This window comes from Megascapheus bottae, chromosome 2 (genome assembly GCF_031878675.1).
Source record: "Megascapheus bottae isolate mThoBot1 chromosome 2, mThoBot2.hap1, whole genome shotgun sequence".
NCBI lineage: Eukaryota > Metazoa > Chordata > Mammalia > Rodentia > Geomyidae > Megascapheus > Megascapheus bottae.
The window spans coordinates 62,701,663-62,718,207 of record NC_143510.1 but is presented as its reverse complement, the minus strand read 5'-3'; the positions used below and the strand labels follow the sequence as shown (position 1 = coordinate 62,718,207).

The following is a 16,545-nucleotide window of genomic DNA, read 5'->3' as shown; positions in this document are numbered from 1 at the left end:
AAAATTTTATTTTGAATTTCAAAATATATGCCAGGATAACTTAACTACCTTTCTTTCCTTGGTTAGGGCTTATTAAGTTAACTAAGACCCAAGTCTGAGAAGTAGAATGAAATTGTAATGGCTTTCTTAAACATGTGGTCCTTCTATAGGTACTCATTATGTGCCCACTTTTGTTCATCTAGGGAAATAATTATATTACCTCCCTATGCTATCTGGCCAATATAAATATTACCACACTATTGGGAAGTCACTAATAATGAAAGCTAGCTAATGATCTTATAATTTGTTGAATGACTGTCTCTGCTTAGTTAATGAACTAGTCTTATTTTGTGTTCACCATAATGATGACCTTGTCCAATTAGTTGGTGTTCTATAAGAAAAACATGGCCAACCTGTGATTGTCATGTTATCTCCTGACACCTGTGTCAAGACACTTTCTGGATGGCAGGGATGACGTTCTTTTTCATAATTCTTAGGTCTGGCTGGAACTGTATATTGTCATAGTGCCAGTGAAATGATACCTATATTTTCCACTTCCCCATTCCTTACCTCCAAAGTAATTATTGCTGTTCTGCATAAAACCAAAACAGTTCAAGGGGCCGGGAGTTTGGCCTAGTGGTTAAAAGTGCTTGCCTAGCATGCATGAAGACCCGGGTTCGATTCCTCGGTACCCCACATACATAGCAAAAAGCCAGAAGTGGTGCTGAGGCTCAAGTGGTAGAGCTCTAGCCTTGAGAAAGTCCAAGGACAGTGCTCAGGCCCTGAGCTCAAGCCCAGGACTGGCAAAAAAAAAAAAAAAAAAAAAAAAAAAAAACCAAAACAGTTCAAGAACAATCTTTATTCACCCAACAAGGTTTGAAAGTATACAGAAATATTTCTGTCAATAACCAGGCCCAAGGTTCTGAGTTCAAATCCCAGTTCTAGCACCAACAAAACAAAACGAAAAACAACAACAAAAACCTTTGAACTTCAGGACTTCAGAAGAATTTCCTTAGTTCTTCATATATCTGCACTGTTGTCAAGAGCATTTAAAAATACAAAGTGCATTTAGATAAAGTTTGAGCAACAAATTTGAAACTAATTACTATTTCAGATTTCACATGTTTTTGTTACACAATTTACTCCAAGTTAGAATTCTATTAAAGTTTTTTTTTAAGAGATTTAAATTAGGAGAAGAACTTTCACAAGTTTATGTATGTATTTTAGAAATAACAGGCATGGGCATTATTTCCTTGGAAAAAAGGTTTTTAATAACATTTCAAATATTTTTTTGAATACAGTAGTATACATTACAAAATCCTTAAATTTAGAAAGTTTTCAACTGTCTAGGTATCAAAAGAATCCCATTTCTAGTATAAATATGAACTGTATTGTAACAAAATTGAAATTTACCCGTATTCTAACATTGAAAAAATGAGATTAAAGTCTACCTAAAGAAATGTCAACAATAACCGTGATGAACATTTACATATATATATATGAATTTTAACTTTTTTAAGTCAATTTCAATAACATGGTTTATATATTAAAAATTTACAATTTGGCTGTGCCAAATTGTAGCTCCTGTCCATAATCCTGCCTGCTCAGAAGGCTGAGATCTGAGGATCATGGTACAAAGTTAGCTCAGATCCATGAAACTCTTATCTCCAGTTAACCACCAAAAGTCTAATGGTGCTCAAATGGTAGAGCACCAGTGTTGCACACACAAAAAAGCTCAGAGACAGTGCCCAGGCCCTGAGTTCAAGCCCCAGGACCAACACACACACACACACACACACACACACACACACACACACACACACACACACACACACACACACACACACACACACACACACACACACACAGAGAGAGAGAGCGGACAAAAGGGATTTGGAGGTGCTCTTGTTCATTCTAGAATTTTTTAGACCACAGGCATTTCTATCTCTTGCGCAAGCTCGCATAGAGGAAAAGTCTCAGTGAATAAGTTACACTAAAATTTCTTATGGTGTAAGTTAGAGACAATACCATCCACTACACAGAACATTTGCAAAACAAAACAATGGGTGCCAACTGTTTTGCACGACCAAGTTAAATTATTTCAGAAACCTGTGTTAGCAGAACATATGTGTGTGTGTGTGTGTATATATATTATTATTTTTTTTGGTGGGTAATGGGGCTTGAACTTGGCCTAGATGCTGTCCCTGAGCTCTTCAGCTCAAGGCTACTACCCTACCCTTGAGCCAGGCCTCGCTTCCCATTTTTTAGAGGTTAAATGGAGATAAGAATCTCAGGTCCTTTAATGCCTGGTCTGACTAAACCTTGATCCTCAGATCTCTGCCTCCTGAATAGCTAGGATTACAGGCATGAGCCACCATGTCCCAGCTAACATTTTGTACACATGTCAAATACAGTCCACTATTTTTGGCTTTACTTATAGTTGTATTTCAGCAAAAATACTATTACAAGTATTGTGTTTAAAGAGTAAAAATTGTCTCAGCATTGCAGATAAGAAATGTTAACTTTTAAAAGGAAAGCATTTGATTATGGCAAGATTTGGAATTTGTTTTTTTTAATAGCATTTATCATGTTGTATTAGAAACATTAATTATTTCTCTACGGAAACTTTTAAGTTACTTAAAGGTAGAATATGTAATATCTAGTTTCTTTTCTTTTTCATGATGCTGAGCTTCAATGCATGAGAAGCACAAACCTATGAATGAACTATATCTCCAGTCCAACAGGTATCAAGTTGTAGCTGCTGGCAGTTTGATTTTTTTTCTCCAATTAGTGGCCAGTTGGTGGATAAACAAAAGATCTAGTTTGTATTAGAATGAGAGTAAAAAGTTGTAATTCTGATTGGCTTTAGCAAAGAAAGTAAAAACAGGGCTTTCAGCGATTCCTTTTGGGATTTTCTCTATGAATGAAGTTAGATTGAAGGGCTTTGCTACATAGACTAGGCTGGCTGGGGACTGCCTCTGCCTCAGGGTCACTAGGATTACAGGCATGTACTGCCACTCTCTACCATGAAGGTGGTTTTAAAGTACACAGATGTATATTAATACAAGTTTGATACTGAGAGGGTGTGGAGCATGTTGACATGACAGGGACCTGAAAATATCAAGAAAATGCATAAAATTACTCTAAAGTTACTGAGTGGTAATTTATTCAAGTGGTTTCAAATAGTGAATGAAGACAAGTAACTTCGCCAAAAGCTTGTTGTATTTCTATGGTATTTTATTTTGATGATTTAAAAATGTTATATTGAGCTGGGGACGCCTGTAATCCTAGCTACACAGGAGGCTGAGATCTGAGGATCACCGTTCAAAGCCAGCCCAGGCACTAAAATAAACATGAGACTCTTATCTCCAATTAATCTCTAGAAAATGGGAAGTAGGGCTGTGGCTCCAAGTGTAGGGCAGTAGCCTTGAGCTGAAGAGCTCAGGGACAGTGCCTAGGCCCAGAGTTCAAGCCCCATGATCCATAAAAAAATGCTATATTGGGATATCAAGATTAGTGCCTGACTAATATGTGTATGACTGCAGTCCCACACTTGGGAAGAAGAGGCAGGATGTGTGCCCATCTGTGCTACCAAGTGAGACCCTCTCTCAAAAGAACCCACATACGATATCAATGTATTATCGTAGATAGGAGGTGGCATGCATTAATTAAATATTGTTTTGTTGGGTACTGATGGAGAGGTGAAGCACATGACAATCTATACTTGCAAAACAGCTTATATCAAAGTAATTATCTGCTCACCTTTAATTATAAAAGAGAAATGGTCAGTGTGTGTCTGCTGGTAATTAGATACTGGTATTTGACATTATGTAAATGTATATGAAACCATATTGTAAAAATAGTTCATTGTCAATTCCAAGGAACTATATTCAATACTTAAAGGCAAATAACTTACAATACTTATACTGGCTATAAAAGCACTTACATACATGTTTAAGTACCTCATGAGAACAAAGTACTTTTCCTACTTTTGCATTTGCATGGAAGACATCTTACTAAAAAAGAAATCATGCTAATACTGTAAAAAGATTGTTGCCAGTTTCCAAGCAAGTATCATCTGCAAAGAGACCATCTAAATTGGTAGCCCAAAAGCAAAACCAAAAATCACATTTCTTTATAGATTTACAGCAAGTTATAGTTAGGCTTATGCTCCTTTTTCATATGGTTATAATAACGAACCAGTAGTAGGGTTAATAACTTAGTAATACATTAACAACTTTTTACATTATTTATCTAAACCCTTTTGTACAAAAAGATCCTTATTAAACACTTGGTGATATAAGGCAGATCCTTTAGTTGTTCAAGTGGCCACCATAAGAATAGCCTGATACCTCTATTTTGTAAACTAATTAGCATTTTGCATAGCCTGGCCACAGATACACATGTATATACATATATACATGTAGATACATGTTAACATGCATTTTTAAATAACTCCATTTTATTTCCCTTTTGAATAATGGTTACTCTGACCTAGTAAAAGAAAGATACAAAGTAAACTCATTTGTAAAATAAATTAAGTTGTAATATGGATAAATGATTTCCTGTGATTAAACTTTACTGTGTGTTTATGAAAAGAGAATTAGAGTCTACTATACTAATTCACTATTTTTGAGATGCTAATAACATGTAGTTAGAAAGTAGTTCAAAAGAAGAGCCCATGTTGCACAGTATGTCTAATACGTTATAGCTAATGTTTGCTCATTAATGCACCATCTTTAAAGTTGGATATTTTTATTATGAGAAAAGAATAATACATACTTACTTTTATTAAAATAAAAGCTAGATCCCAAACTCTGCAGTTTCACAACATGTTTCTTAGAAGGTAATTATGATGTTTTTGCTATTTTGAGGTACTTGAGGGCTTCTTTACTTTGGATAACTTAAAAGTTTTCACATTCAAAAATATTATTTTCAAAACATTTCATAACTTATTTAAAATATAGAACCTATGGTAAATTTAATTTTACTCGTTTAAAAATGCAGACATTTTAAAGTTAAAAAAAGGTGTCTTATACCTCGTCTTGTTTTGTTCCATAAATTTTCAAGCCAGTGCCAATAATGACTTAATTAACTCCAAGTCCAGCAGTTTTAATGTCACAATTAGTGTGATTAAAAACTAATTAGCATCTTATTTTGATGCAATATCCAATTTTTATATAGGAATTTTTTCTAATTTAAACACAATACATGTCATAGGCTGTTTCATTTAAATCCCAAAACAAGCACCTGGCAAACATATAATTTCCTAGCAAAATTTCTAGTACATTTTTTCATGTAAGGCACTTGCATTTATTTTCAAATAAAAGTTTCATTAAAAGTTTCTTTCTTTCTTTTTTTTTGTAATCTTCTTAAGTGATACAGAACTTCCTAAGTATTCAATTTGGTGTAACTGCCATAAATGTTAACCCCTGAAAAGAATGCTGGATTGGTATTAAGTTCTGTGCAAGACAGACTTAAATGCAGGTATTCTGGTTTTAGATTTAGAGAAGTGCTAGTGTTTTATGTCGCTAATCTTGTTTAAAGAATCTTGAAATCCTCCAAGGGAATACTGTTTAAGGTAGTTGGTAAGATGCGTTCCAATGTGCCCTTAGGTAACAGGTTATTTGCTTCTAAATTCTTAACAAAACATGTGGCTTTGATCCATCTTTGAGTTGCTCTGCGTTCTTTTTGGAGGCAAGTTTTCATTTTTCTTCTTAAATTTGCTATTTCCTTTTCCAGCTTAATTATCCTCTTTTTTGCCTCCATAGGGTTCCTAAAGGCATAACTGTGTTCAAGTAGTACTTGTTGACTAATATTTGACTTGAAATTAGATGGTCCGGCTGTAGTACAACTGTCGTTTTTCTTCAAAAGATTCCTTGACTTGAGTTTCTGAGCCGAATAAATTAAAGAGTTGAACAAAAATTAAGGAAAATCAGAAACAAGAAGAGAGTCCAGTTTTGAAATTATAGTGTTAAAACTGTCCTATCAGAACTGATTTTAAAGGTTTGATGGGAAATGAAATATGCTATTGTATAATCATGGATTAAGTTTTTCAACAGGTTGAGTCAATTCTAGTCACCTATTTCATTTTTTCCAGAGATAGTCAAACACTGATTTGGAGATGAACATTGGACTTCCAAGGTATCTTCTAATTTATTCAGTATGAGTCTATGATGACTTTGAAAACCCTTTTTTGATTTGCTTATCAAGGCCAATTTAGAATATATTTAGATGTTTTGTTCATCTAGAGTATTGATTTGATCCCCTTCTTAAATATTATTCTATCTATTTGATTAGAAATGCAGATCTTGAATGTACTTAAATAAGAACTAAAATATCTATAGAATCATTTTTTAAAGTATCAAGCTTCCAAATGGATTTACCCAATAATTGTTCACAGTTATATCATGAGGATTTAAAATCTGGCTGGGAATTTTTGCCAAAATAAAAAATATGAAGACTCTTCACTATATCCCAGAAATGTCAAGCCACTCACAATTTCTCAGATTATATCCTATTTTCCTAACACTATATTTTTCATTCACTAAACAAACATTTATTAACTAGGCATGGCAGCTCTCATCTCTAAAACTGGCTAAGTCAGGTTTTAAGGTCAGCTTCAAACAAAGTTAGTCCCCCCACCCCTACTCTTCTTTTTCTCATAAAAGAGAAAAAGAGTTTAAAAAGTCACTGGATGAAAAACATACTGTGGTGACCAAATAAGACAAATAGAGTTCTTGTCTTCATAAAACCTACTGCGGGTCCTGCAGAGGGAATTGGGAGGACTCATTCTTGTTCTTTACATCACGGGATCGTAGTTTCTAGTATAATATAATGTTTAGTATTTATTAGATCAACAAAAGGTCAAAATATCAGAAATAAGGTGCATTTCAAATTCAGGAAATATCTTAGTACATTTGGAGATGCTGAAGTGTTTAAAGGGTCAGAAATGAAATGTTCTTCACCTTCTGGAATGTTTAATATTATAAAACCACAACTCCTCTCCCATCCAGTTAACTCAGGTGCATTTACAAATTAAAATGTAAGAAATAACTCAGTGTTTCTTTTTTCTCAGAAAAAGATGTCTGTCTTTTCAAACTAAACCTTCCACTTGTGCTTATTCTCTCCTTTCTTTTTGGTGATTGTCTTTTCTCAACTAGCTTTTCTTCTCTGATCAGATCTTCCATAACCTAAGATAGAGTGCTAGGAATTAACTCAGTGCTTTTAGCATGAAGCAAACACTCTACCACTGAGCTATATATTCAGCCTGAGTCCCAAAATACTGGGTCTGATTCATTTATCCCATACCTTCATTCTTGCCTGCTTCAGAATATCACTTTTTTTTTCTTTTGCCAGTCGTGGGCTTGAGCTCAGGGCCTGAGCACTGTCCTTGAACTTTCTCAAGGCTAGAGCTCTACCACTTGAGCCTTAGCACCACTTCCGGCTTTTTTTTATGTATGTGGTACCGAGGAATCGAACCCGGGTCTTCATGCATGCTAGGCAAGCACTTTAACCACTAGGCCAAACTCCCGGCCCCCAGAATATCACTTTTAATACTTCATAATTTCTTACTTATCCTTCTCAACCTACTGGCTTTGCAATTGCAATTGTTTCCTGCAAGGTCAAAAACTGGCTCCTATGATTCAAACTCCCAACTCCACTAGCCCTGAATGAATGCTAAAACTCCATGAAATTTTCTGTGCCTCACCCTGAACTAAATCTTTTGGAATAACTTTAGTGTATATGTTGTTCTTTAAGCACTAAGCATATTTCATTAGTATGTAATTTTAAAATCAGAGCAGAGTACTATCACTTTTCAGTAGTAATATCTCTCAATTTTATCAATGGTACATTGGCTGTTATGTAAAATTTCAATACAAGTTGAGTATTTCTTACTCAAAATGTTTAGAACCACAGTGTCTTTTAGATTTTGGAGCATTTGCAAAGATTTAGTAGAATATCCTTAATCCAAAAGTCTGAAATCTGAAATGCATTTTGGATTTCAAGATAGGAATGTTCAATCTGGATAGTCAAATAATTTGGACTGGGAAAAGAACATTGTAGCCTGTAGCTCTAAGGTCTACTTCTAATCTAAACCTTTATTCTGTGAGAGGGAGTCTGAAACTTCTTGAGGCATATCACTGCATAAGACCTTTAATGTATTTTGAATTGCTCCTACATATGTAAGCAAAAAAAAAAAAGTGGTTCTAAAAATGGTTTCATAAAAAAAGGAAAGTAACATCACCTACCACAGACTCTATGTGAGTACAAAAATCAAAAATGGTTGGCACAGCATCCATTTTAAGTCGACGAGTTTGTCCTGTTAGGTCAAAACATGAGGCTTCAAAATGTTTTGAACAAAGAAAAGTGTGCTTTCCTGGCACAAAATTTTTTCGCCGAACCAGGCGAATCCATTCTTTTCTTCTTTTAGGATCCAAGGGAAACCTTAAAGCAAGCAAACAGAAAGAGCAAATGAGATCCATTATCATCGTTATACTAAATGGCTAAGAGAAATAAAAAGATGTCTCTAATCATGAAAATATTTAAATTCTTAATACATAGGTAAGAATTCATGCTAGATTTCCTAAGTTTTTTAAAAAAATAGCAAACAGAACAAAAACAAAAATAAAAAACAGGCAAACAAACCCTAAAAGTGGTGGTTTTGTTTTTCAGAGCTCCTGGGCATTTCCTCTTGACCTACTCATTAATATGGGTAGAAAAATAAAATGTAACTAAACTGATCTAGATAAATTTCATTTGGAAATATTATAAAGTAGGGGTATGCTGCTTGTATACATGGTTAAAATAAATTAGACACTTAACAGGAAAATCAGGGAAGATTCTGGTACTGCTTTCTTTGTTCACTCATGATAGTAGTACATAGTTTACACATTTTCCATCTTGATAATTTTCCAGTGAAACAAAAATTATGAATTTAAGGACAGGAATCTCTCTCTCTCTCTCTCTCTCTATTTTTTTTTTTTTTTTTTGGTGAGTCATGGGGCTTGAACTCTTGAACTCTGCCTGGGCATTGTCCCTGAGCTCTTCAGCTCAAGGCTGCCACCCTACCCTTTGAGCCAAGCTCACTTTCCTTTTCCAGAGGTTAACTGGAGATAAAAGAGTCTCAGGTCCTTTAGTGCCTGGGCTGGCTTTGAACCTTGATCCTCAGATCTCGGCCTCCTAAGAAGCTAGGATTACAGGGGTAAGCCACTGCACCAGCTAGGAATCACTATTTAATTTTTTTTTTTTTTTTGCAAGTCCTGGGGCTTAAACTCCGGGCCTGAGCACTGTCCTTGGGCTTTCTCAAGGCCAGCCCTCTACTACTTGAGTCACAGCACTATTTCTGCCTTTTTTCTATATATGTGGTACTGAGGAATCGAACCCGGATCTTCATGCATGCTAGGCAAGCACTCTGCGCCACTAGGCCAAACTCCTGGCCCCAGAATCACTATATTTTTAAACTTAAAAATTTTTATTGACACCTAGCACAATACAATGAAAACCGAAAGGAATCACCAAAATTCAGTGAAGATACACAAATACAGAATTAATAATTCATTGGATTTTTTCTATGTAGCCAAACTGCACAAATACTTCAGTCTGGGCGTTGTCCCTGAGCTCTTGAGCTCAAGGCTACTGCCCAACTCCAGAGCCACAGCCCCATTTCCTGTTTTCTTGTGATTAATTGGAGATGAGTCTCATGTTCTTTAGTGGTTTTGAACCGTGATTTTCAGATCTCAGCCTCCAGAGTAGCTAGGATTACAGGCCGTGCCTGGCCTGAATATATACTTCTATCATTTATGTATCTCTATCTTTAGATCAGTTTTTTTAAACTTTAGTAGTGCAGCAGAAAGCATAATTAGAAAAAAGTGAAATAGTATAGCTATGTTTTTTCATATTTATCTCAAGTATAAAGTACACTAATATACATCCTATATTGATTTATTAAGAAAAAGACAGGGTTTTTGTTTTTTTTTTCCCTAAAAAAGCCTACTAGTGGCGGTGTTAACTGAGTGGAAACTAAGCAGTCAGCATTTACTCATAAGTTCCAGTTCAAATCTAGTTTATCTTATGCTTTTAAATGTATAAAGACAACTACAAAATCCAATTTAGAGAATCAACTGAGTGGTCTTAATGCATTAGACAACACAATGTATAAGAATATTGCCTCTGCAATCCAAAATTTCATATGGAATAATAAAAGACCCCGTATAGCAAAAACACTTCTTAGCAGAAAGAACAGCGCTGGAGGAATTTCAATTCCAAACTTTAGACTCTTACAGAGCTATAATTCTCAAAACAGCTTGGTACTGGCACAGGAACAGGCCTGAAGACCAATGGAATAGAACTGAGGACCCAGATATTAAACCACAGACCTATGGCCACCTAATCTTTGACAAGGGAGCCAAAAAAATAGAATGGAAGAAAGACAGCCTCTTCAACAAGTTGTGCTGGCAGAACTGGTTAAGCACCTGCAGAAAACTAAAGCTAGATCCTTCTTTGTCACCTTGCACTAGAATTAACTCCAAATGGATCAAAGACCTGGAGGTAAAAGCTGACACACTGAAAATTTTACAGGAAGGAATAGGAGATACACTAGGCCTCCTTGGCACAGGTCGAAACTTTCTTAATAAGGACCAAGAATCACAACAAATCAGAGAAAGGCTGGATAAGTGGGACTGCATTAAACTGCAGAGCTTTTGTATGGCAAAGGACATAGCTAGTAAACTAATCAGGAAGCATACAGAGTGGGAGAAGATCTTCACCAACCAAACAACGGACAAAGGCCTCATATCTAAAATATATCAACAACTCAAAAAATTGAATCACTCCAAAACTAACCTCCAAAGTAACAACCATCCCATTAAAAAATGGGCCAAAGACTTAAAGAGAATCTTCTCTGAAGAAGAAACAAAAATGGCCTATAGACACATGAAGAAATGCTCAACATCTCTGGTCATAAAAGAAATGCAAATCAAAACAACTCTAAGATTCCATCTCACTCCAGTTAGAATGGCCAGGATCAGGAAAACGAATGACAACAGATGCTGGAGGGGATGTGGCCAGGAGGGATCACTACTACACTGTTGGTGGGAGTGCAAACTCGTTCAACCACTGTGGAAAGCAGTGTGGCAGTGCCTCAAAAGGCTAAACATAGAACTCCCCTATGACCCAGCAATTCCACTACTTGGCATTTACCCAACCATCCAGAAACAAGGACATACTAAACCCACTAGCACAACAATGTTCATTGCAGCATTATTCACCATAGCAAAGATATGGAACCAACCTAGATGTCCCTCAGTTGATGAGTGGATCAACAAGTTGTGGTATTTGTACACAATGGAATTCTATGCTGCTGTCAGAAAGAATGACATCGCCCCATTTGTTAGGAAATGGAAAGACTTAGAAAAAAATCATATTAAGTGAAGTAAGCCAGACTCAAAGGAACTTAGGCTCAATGGTTTCCCTCATTCGTCATAATCAGTAGAAACCTTGGGCTCTCCTAGCAGAGATTTGCAATAGAGCAAAATCTTGATACATAAGGCCATATAATGTGAAGCTAATTGAAAGGACCTCCAGGATATTGAAACAAAAGCCATATAATGAATGATTGTAGTCCTTAATGTACTATGTTGTCTCTCATCTCCTTTGCTGTCCCTTGGTTATCTCATATTGGTATAGTATCTCACTTTGTTATCTGATAAATTGAATTTATTTGTATTTGGATATTTGAAATTTGATAGGGAAGGGGGGAAAACCAAGACGGGTGGGGGGTGTGTGGGGGGGAGGGAAATGGGTACCAAGACATGTGAAAGGGTATCAATGTATGTGAATTAATGCACCTTCTATCTGGCAAATATCATGTAACCCTTTTACTAATTACAATAAAAAAATTTAATAATAAAAAAAAAGAAAAAAAAAAGAATATTGCCTCTGGACAAACTTTGGCTCCTCTTCATAATAGCTGGGAGACTTTGGGTAGGTTAAACTTTTTTTTTTTGCCAGTCCTGGGCTTGAGCTCAGGGCCTGAGCACTGTCCTTGGACTTTCTCGAGGCTAGAGCTCTACCACTTGAGCCTCACCACCTTTTCTGGCTTTTTTTCTATGTGGTACTGAGGAATTGAACCCGGGTTTTCGTGCATGCTAGGCAAGCACTCTACCACTAGGCCAAACTCCCGGCCCGGTAGGTTAAACTTGTAAGGGTTTCTTTCTCATGCTTTTGGGGTGGTAATGCTGGGTATATACCAATCCATTAGAAAGAATGAGATCACCCTATTCGTAAGAACATGGAAAGACTTGGAAAAAAAATCATATTAAGACAGACCCAAAGAAACTTAGGCTCCATGGTTTTTCTCATTTGTAATAATTAGAACACATCTAGGATTCTCCTAGTAGAGGATCCCAATAGCTCAAAAGCTATGTGCATAAGGCCATGAAGCTAAACAAAATGAACTCCAGGATATGGAAATAAGTCTATCTTTATGGTTGGTGTTTTTAATGTATTATATTAAGTTATTCTTTTCTCTTTTTTCCCCCTTATGATTTTTTTCTTTGGTAGGAGTTTAAACCCCATGGCTTGTCAAGAATTCTCAAAATAAAATAGAAAATATTTAAGTAGCACAAAAGACCAAATCTATGTCATCCTTTGGTTTTGAGATGTAAATTTTTTTTTTTTTTGCCAGTCCTGGGGACTGACCTCAGGGCCTGAGCCCTGTCCTTGGGCTTTCCTCAAGGCTAGTGCTCTACCACTTGAGCCACAGTACCACTTCCAGCTTTTTCTGTATATGTGGTACTGAAGAATCAAACCCGGGTCTTCGTGCATGCTAGGCAAGCACTCTACCACTAGAGCAAACTCCTAGTGAGATGTAACATCTTTTGAGAATTCTTTGACTTTCTAAAGCTGTTAGGTCTTTCTGAATAATGCCCTTCTCCACTTCATGTAATTATTTATGTCTTTTCCTTTCAACACTAAAGTTTAGAAGGAGGGTAAGAACTTAGATTGCCAGGCAATTAGCAACTTGGTACATATCTGATGGATGAATAAAGCATGTAGTACTTTAAAAGAAACCACAAGTCTTTTTGCCTTTTTCCCCCCAGTTCTAGGCCTTGAACTCATGACCTGAGCACTGTCCTTGGCCTATGTCAAGGCTAGAGCTCTACTACTTGAGCAACAGCACCATTTCCAGCTTTTTCTATGTATGTGGTACCAAGGACTCGAACCCGGGTCTTCGTGCTAGGCAAGTACTCTACCACTAGGCCAAATTCCCAGCTCCCACCATTCTTTTTAATAGTAGCTATTACTACGGGGACACATTTAGTAACAGAGAAGTAGGGATACTTCTTATATTGTAATATCAAATACATTGTGAGATACATGAAATCAGAACTTTTTTTTTTGGCCAGTCCTGGGGCTTGAACTCATGGCTCGAGCACTGTCCTTAGGCTTTCTCAAGGCTAGAGCTTGAATCACAGCACCACCTCTGGCCTTTTTCATGTATATGGTACCGAAGAATCGAACCTGGGGTCTTCGTGCATACTAGGCAAGCATTCTACCACTAGGCCAAACTTCCAGCCCCCAAATCGGAACTGTTTTGTTTACTTTTCAATACTTCTTTTCTTCAGGCAGGTGTCAGGCACTTGAAGAGAAGGACACTTATGAAGTACCTATTCTATTCCAGGCCGTATACAAAGTGCTTTCAAGAGTTCTGATTTGACAGAACTAAGGACTTTTTGATTGCTCTTCCAGAAAAGGAAGGAAAAAAAAAACACCCTAGGTTTTACTTATTATTTTCCTTAAGGACGAAAGCTTATCCTTTACATTTTATTTCAAGCCTATCATCAATGGTTCAGCTACCCCAAAAGTTGCCGTGTGCGACCGTTAGCAATACAAATGCTCACTCTTTTGTCAATTCAGCCAGCCCACATTTCCTAATTAAAACACCAGCACCGGCAGGCTTTTAAGGTGCCTTCCACAGGAAAAGACCTCTCCTCCCCCCCCCCCCTTTTTCTTTTTCTGGTGGCATCTTCATTCATTCTGAAGGCACAGTCTAGGACTGAAAAATAAAAATAGAGAAAATTAAGATACCCTCCCCTCGTCCCTTTTCCTTCGGTACACTCTCGGATTTTTTTTTTCTTTTATTAAATGTAAAGAAACGGAGTCCACTTTCCCTTTGGAAGGAGCGGAAACACTGGAGGACAGAATGGGAGAGAAACACAAAGGACAAAAAGGACGCTCCGGAGGCGGCGGCTGGGCAGGGCTGTCCCGAGGGGCCGGCCCACGCCTGCCCGCCCCCCGCCCGCCCGCCGACGCGGTCCCCGGGCCGGTGGCGCCCCCTTCCTGTCGCCGCCCGCCCGCCCTCCCGCGTTACCTGTGGAAGCTGATGTTGATGTGCTTGTTGTAGGTGGTGGCGCAGCCCGCCGCGGCGCAATTGGTCGGCATTTCCCTCTTGCCCTCATTCGGCGCTACCTTCCCGGGTTTCTCCCGTCGAGAGGCTGGACGACCCCGGGTGGCCGGCGCAGGCCCCACCGACGGTGGCAGCGGCAGCGGAAAGGAGTGTGTTTGGGGAGGGGGGCGTGAGGGAGGGTGGTCCCCCCTCCCCCTCCCGCTTCTCCCCCTCCCCCCCTTTCTCTTTACTAATATGGCGGACTGAAGCCAGCAGAGCCGATGGGCCCGGAGCTCCAGACGCCTCCGTGTGCCTTCACCAACATGGCGGACACACCTCGTTCTCCCGCGGCCCCCCCACCTCCCCGCCCCGCCCCACAAGGAGTTAGGCCCGCAGCGTCCCTTGGACAGCAGTTCTCGAGCTGTTAAAAGAGACAGGTGTTTTTTCCCCACCCACGGAGGTGAACGCACACGTCTGCAATTCAAGGCAGGCCCGCCCGCCCCGGGCACGTACCCAGCGGGACCAGATCAGAGACTGGTGGCGCCCGCGTGCCCTAAGATTGGTTGGTTACGAGGACGAACGCCCCGGTGACAGAGGCATGGGGAACTACGAATCCCAGAGAGCATTGCGGCGCGCTGCTTGCTATCGCGAGAACAGGGAGTCTTCATTTCCTGCGTGTTTGAGGAAATGACGTCCTGGTCAGAGCCGCTGGTGGAGTCCCTTTCTCGCGAGGCGGAAGAGCCCTGGTGGTGGATGAGCCAGGGGGCGCTAGGAGAGAGAAGTGACTGGCGACAGTCCGGCGAGGAAGACCTGGGGTGCGGGGAAGTTGGGGGGCCAGAGCCCGCTGGGTGTCGTGAGAAGGGTAAGGCCGCACCCACCGGGGCCGTTAGGGAGGAAGACAGCCCCGGGGGCAGGCAGCTGTTGGGCGGCTGCCGGGACCGAGGACGAAGGTGGTGTCGGAGGCGCAGCTCCGCCGATGGCGACCGCGGAGACTTCGACCCCGGCCTCCAGCAGCCTCTCCCCGAAGGAGGAAGGAGAACTTGAGGATGGGGAGATCAGCGACGACGACAACAACAGCCAGATACGGAGCCGGAGCAGCAGTAGCAGCAGCGGCGGGGGTGGCGGCGGCGGCGGGGGCAGCGGCGGCGGCGGTGGCTGCGGCGGCGGCGGGGGGCTCCTGCCCTACCCGCGACGCAGGCCGCCTCACCCGGCTCGGGGCGGTGGATCCGGCGGAGGCGGTGGCTCCTCGTCGTCATCGTCCTCCTCTCAGCAGCCGCCGAGGAATTTCTCCCGCTCGCGGCACGCGTCGGAGCGGGGCCACCTCAGGGGACACAGCAGCTACCGACCCAAAGAACCGTTCCGATCGCATCCGCCCTCCGCGCGGATGCCTCCCAGCTCCCTTTCCGAGAGCAGCCCCCGGCCGTCCTTCTGGGAGCGGAGCCACCTCGCCCTGGACCGTTTCCGCTTTCGAGGCAGGCCTTATCGGGGTGGGAGTCGCTGGAGTCGGGGACGAGGCGTGGGGGAGCGAGGTGGCAAGCCGGGGGGCCGACCTCCTCTGGGAGGAGGACCGGGATCCGGATTCAGCAGCAGCCAGAGCTGGCGAGAGCCCTCTCCACCTCGGAAGAGCTGTATCCTTAACGTGGCGGTCTGCCCTGGGTGTGTCCCCAAAGTTCCCTTTGGCGTCATTGCTGGGTCCGCCAGTTTAACTTTCGGAACCGCTCCTTTTGTCCCTGGATCAGTAGACTTTTTAAGGAAGTTGTGCTTTGATAAGTTCCTGGAGTCCCACCCTAGCCGTGTTTCTTAGACTGTTTCATTAGATATGTTGCCTTTTCTTTTCTTTCTTTTTCTTTTTCTTTTTTTCTTTTTCCCTAAGTTAATGTGCCGTGGATTTGTTGTAAACTGCTGGAATCACCGTCAAATTGGATTTGTAACCATACCTCAGGATTCCCAAGTTTCTCTAGCATCTGTTTTGTCTTTGCTCGTCCGAACTTTGTGTTTTACGGGAAGTTTGCTTAGGTTATTGGAGGGAGGACAAAAGTAGTCAAGAGTTGAGGGGATGTTGTTAATTACACTCACACTTGGACTTTGGAAATCTTAGTTTCGTTTTGCATACTATCACCGTTCTTGTGATTCTGCTTGAGTTTTGTGTTTTAATCATTTCTGAGATATCTCCTATA

The 16,545-nt window shown here is 40.2% G+C and overlaps 2 protein-coding genes across 2 annotated transcripts; one reads left to right on the top strand and one right to left on the bottom strand.

Annotated features, from left to right (window-relative positions):
* Positions 1-867: 867 nt before the first annotated feature.
* On the bottom strand, positions 868-14,709 carry Thap2 (THAP domain containing 2). The gene is made up of 4 exons (XM_090328258.1): positions 14,354-14,709; positions 8,232-8,427; positions 4,766-5,871; positions 868-1,012 (listed from the first exon to the last, which is right to left on the bottom strand). Exons 1-3 carry the CDS (start codon positions 14,422-14,424, stop codon positions 5,521-5,523), a joined length of 618 nt encoding a protein of 205 aa, XP_090184384.1. The 5' UTR covers positions 14,425-14,709; the 3' UTR covers positions 868-1,012; positions 4,766-5,520.
* A 359-nt stretch (positions 14,710-15,068) lies between these two features.
* Positions 15,069-16,219, top strand: Zfc3h1 (zinc finger C3H1-type containing). The gene has a single exon (XM_090328257.1). The coding sequence runs from the start codon at positions 15,345-15,347 to the stop codon at positions 16,170-16,172; it is 828 nt and encodes a 275-aa protein (XP_090184383.1). The 5' UTR covers positions 15,069-15,344; the 3' UTR covers positions 16,173-16,219.
* The last annotated feature ends 326 nt before the right edge of the window (positions 16,220-16,545 follow it).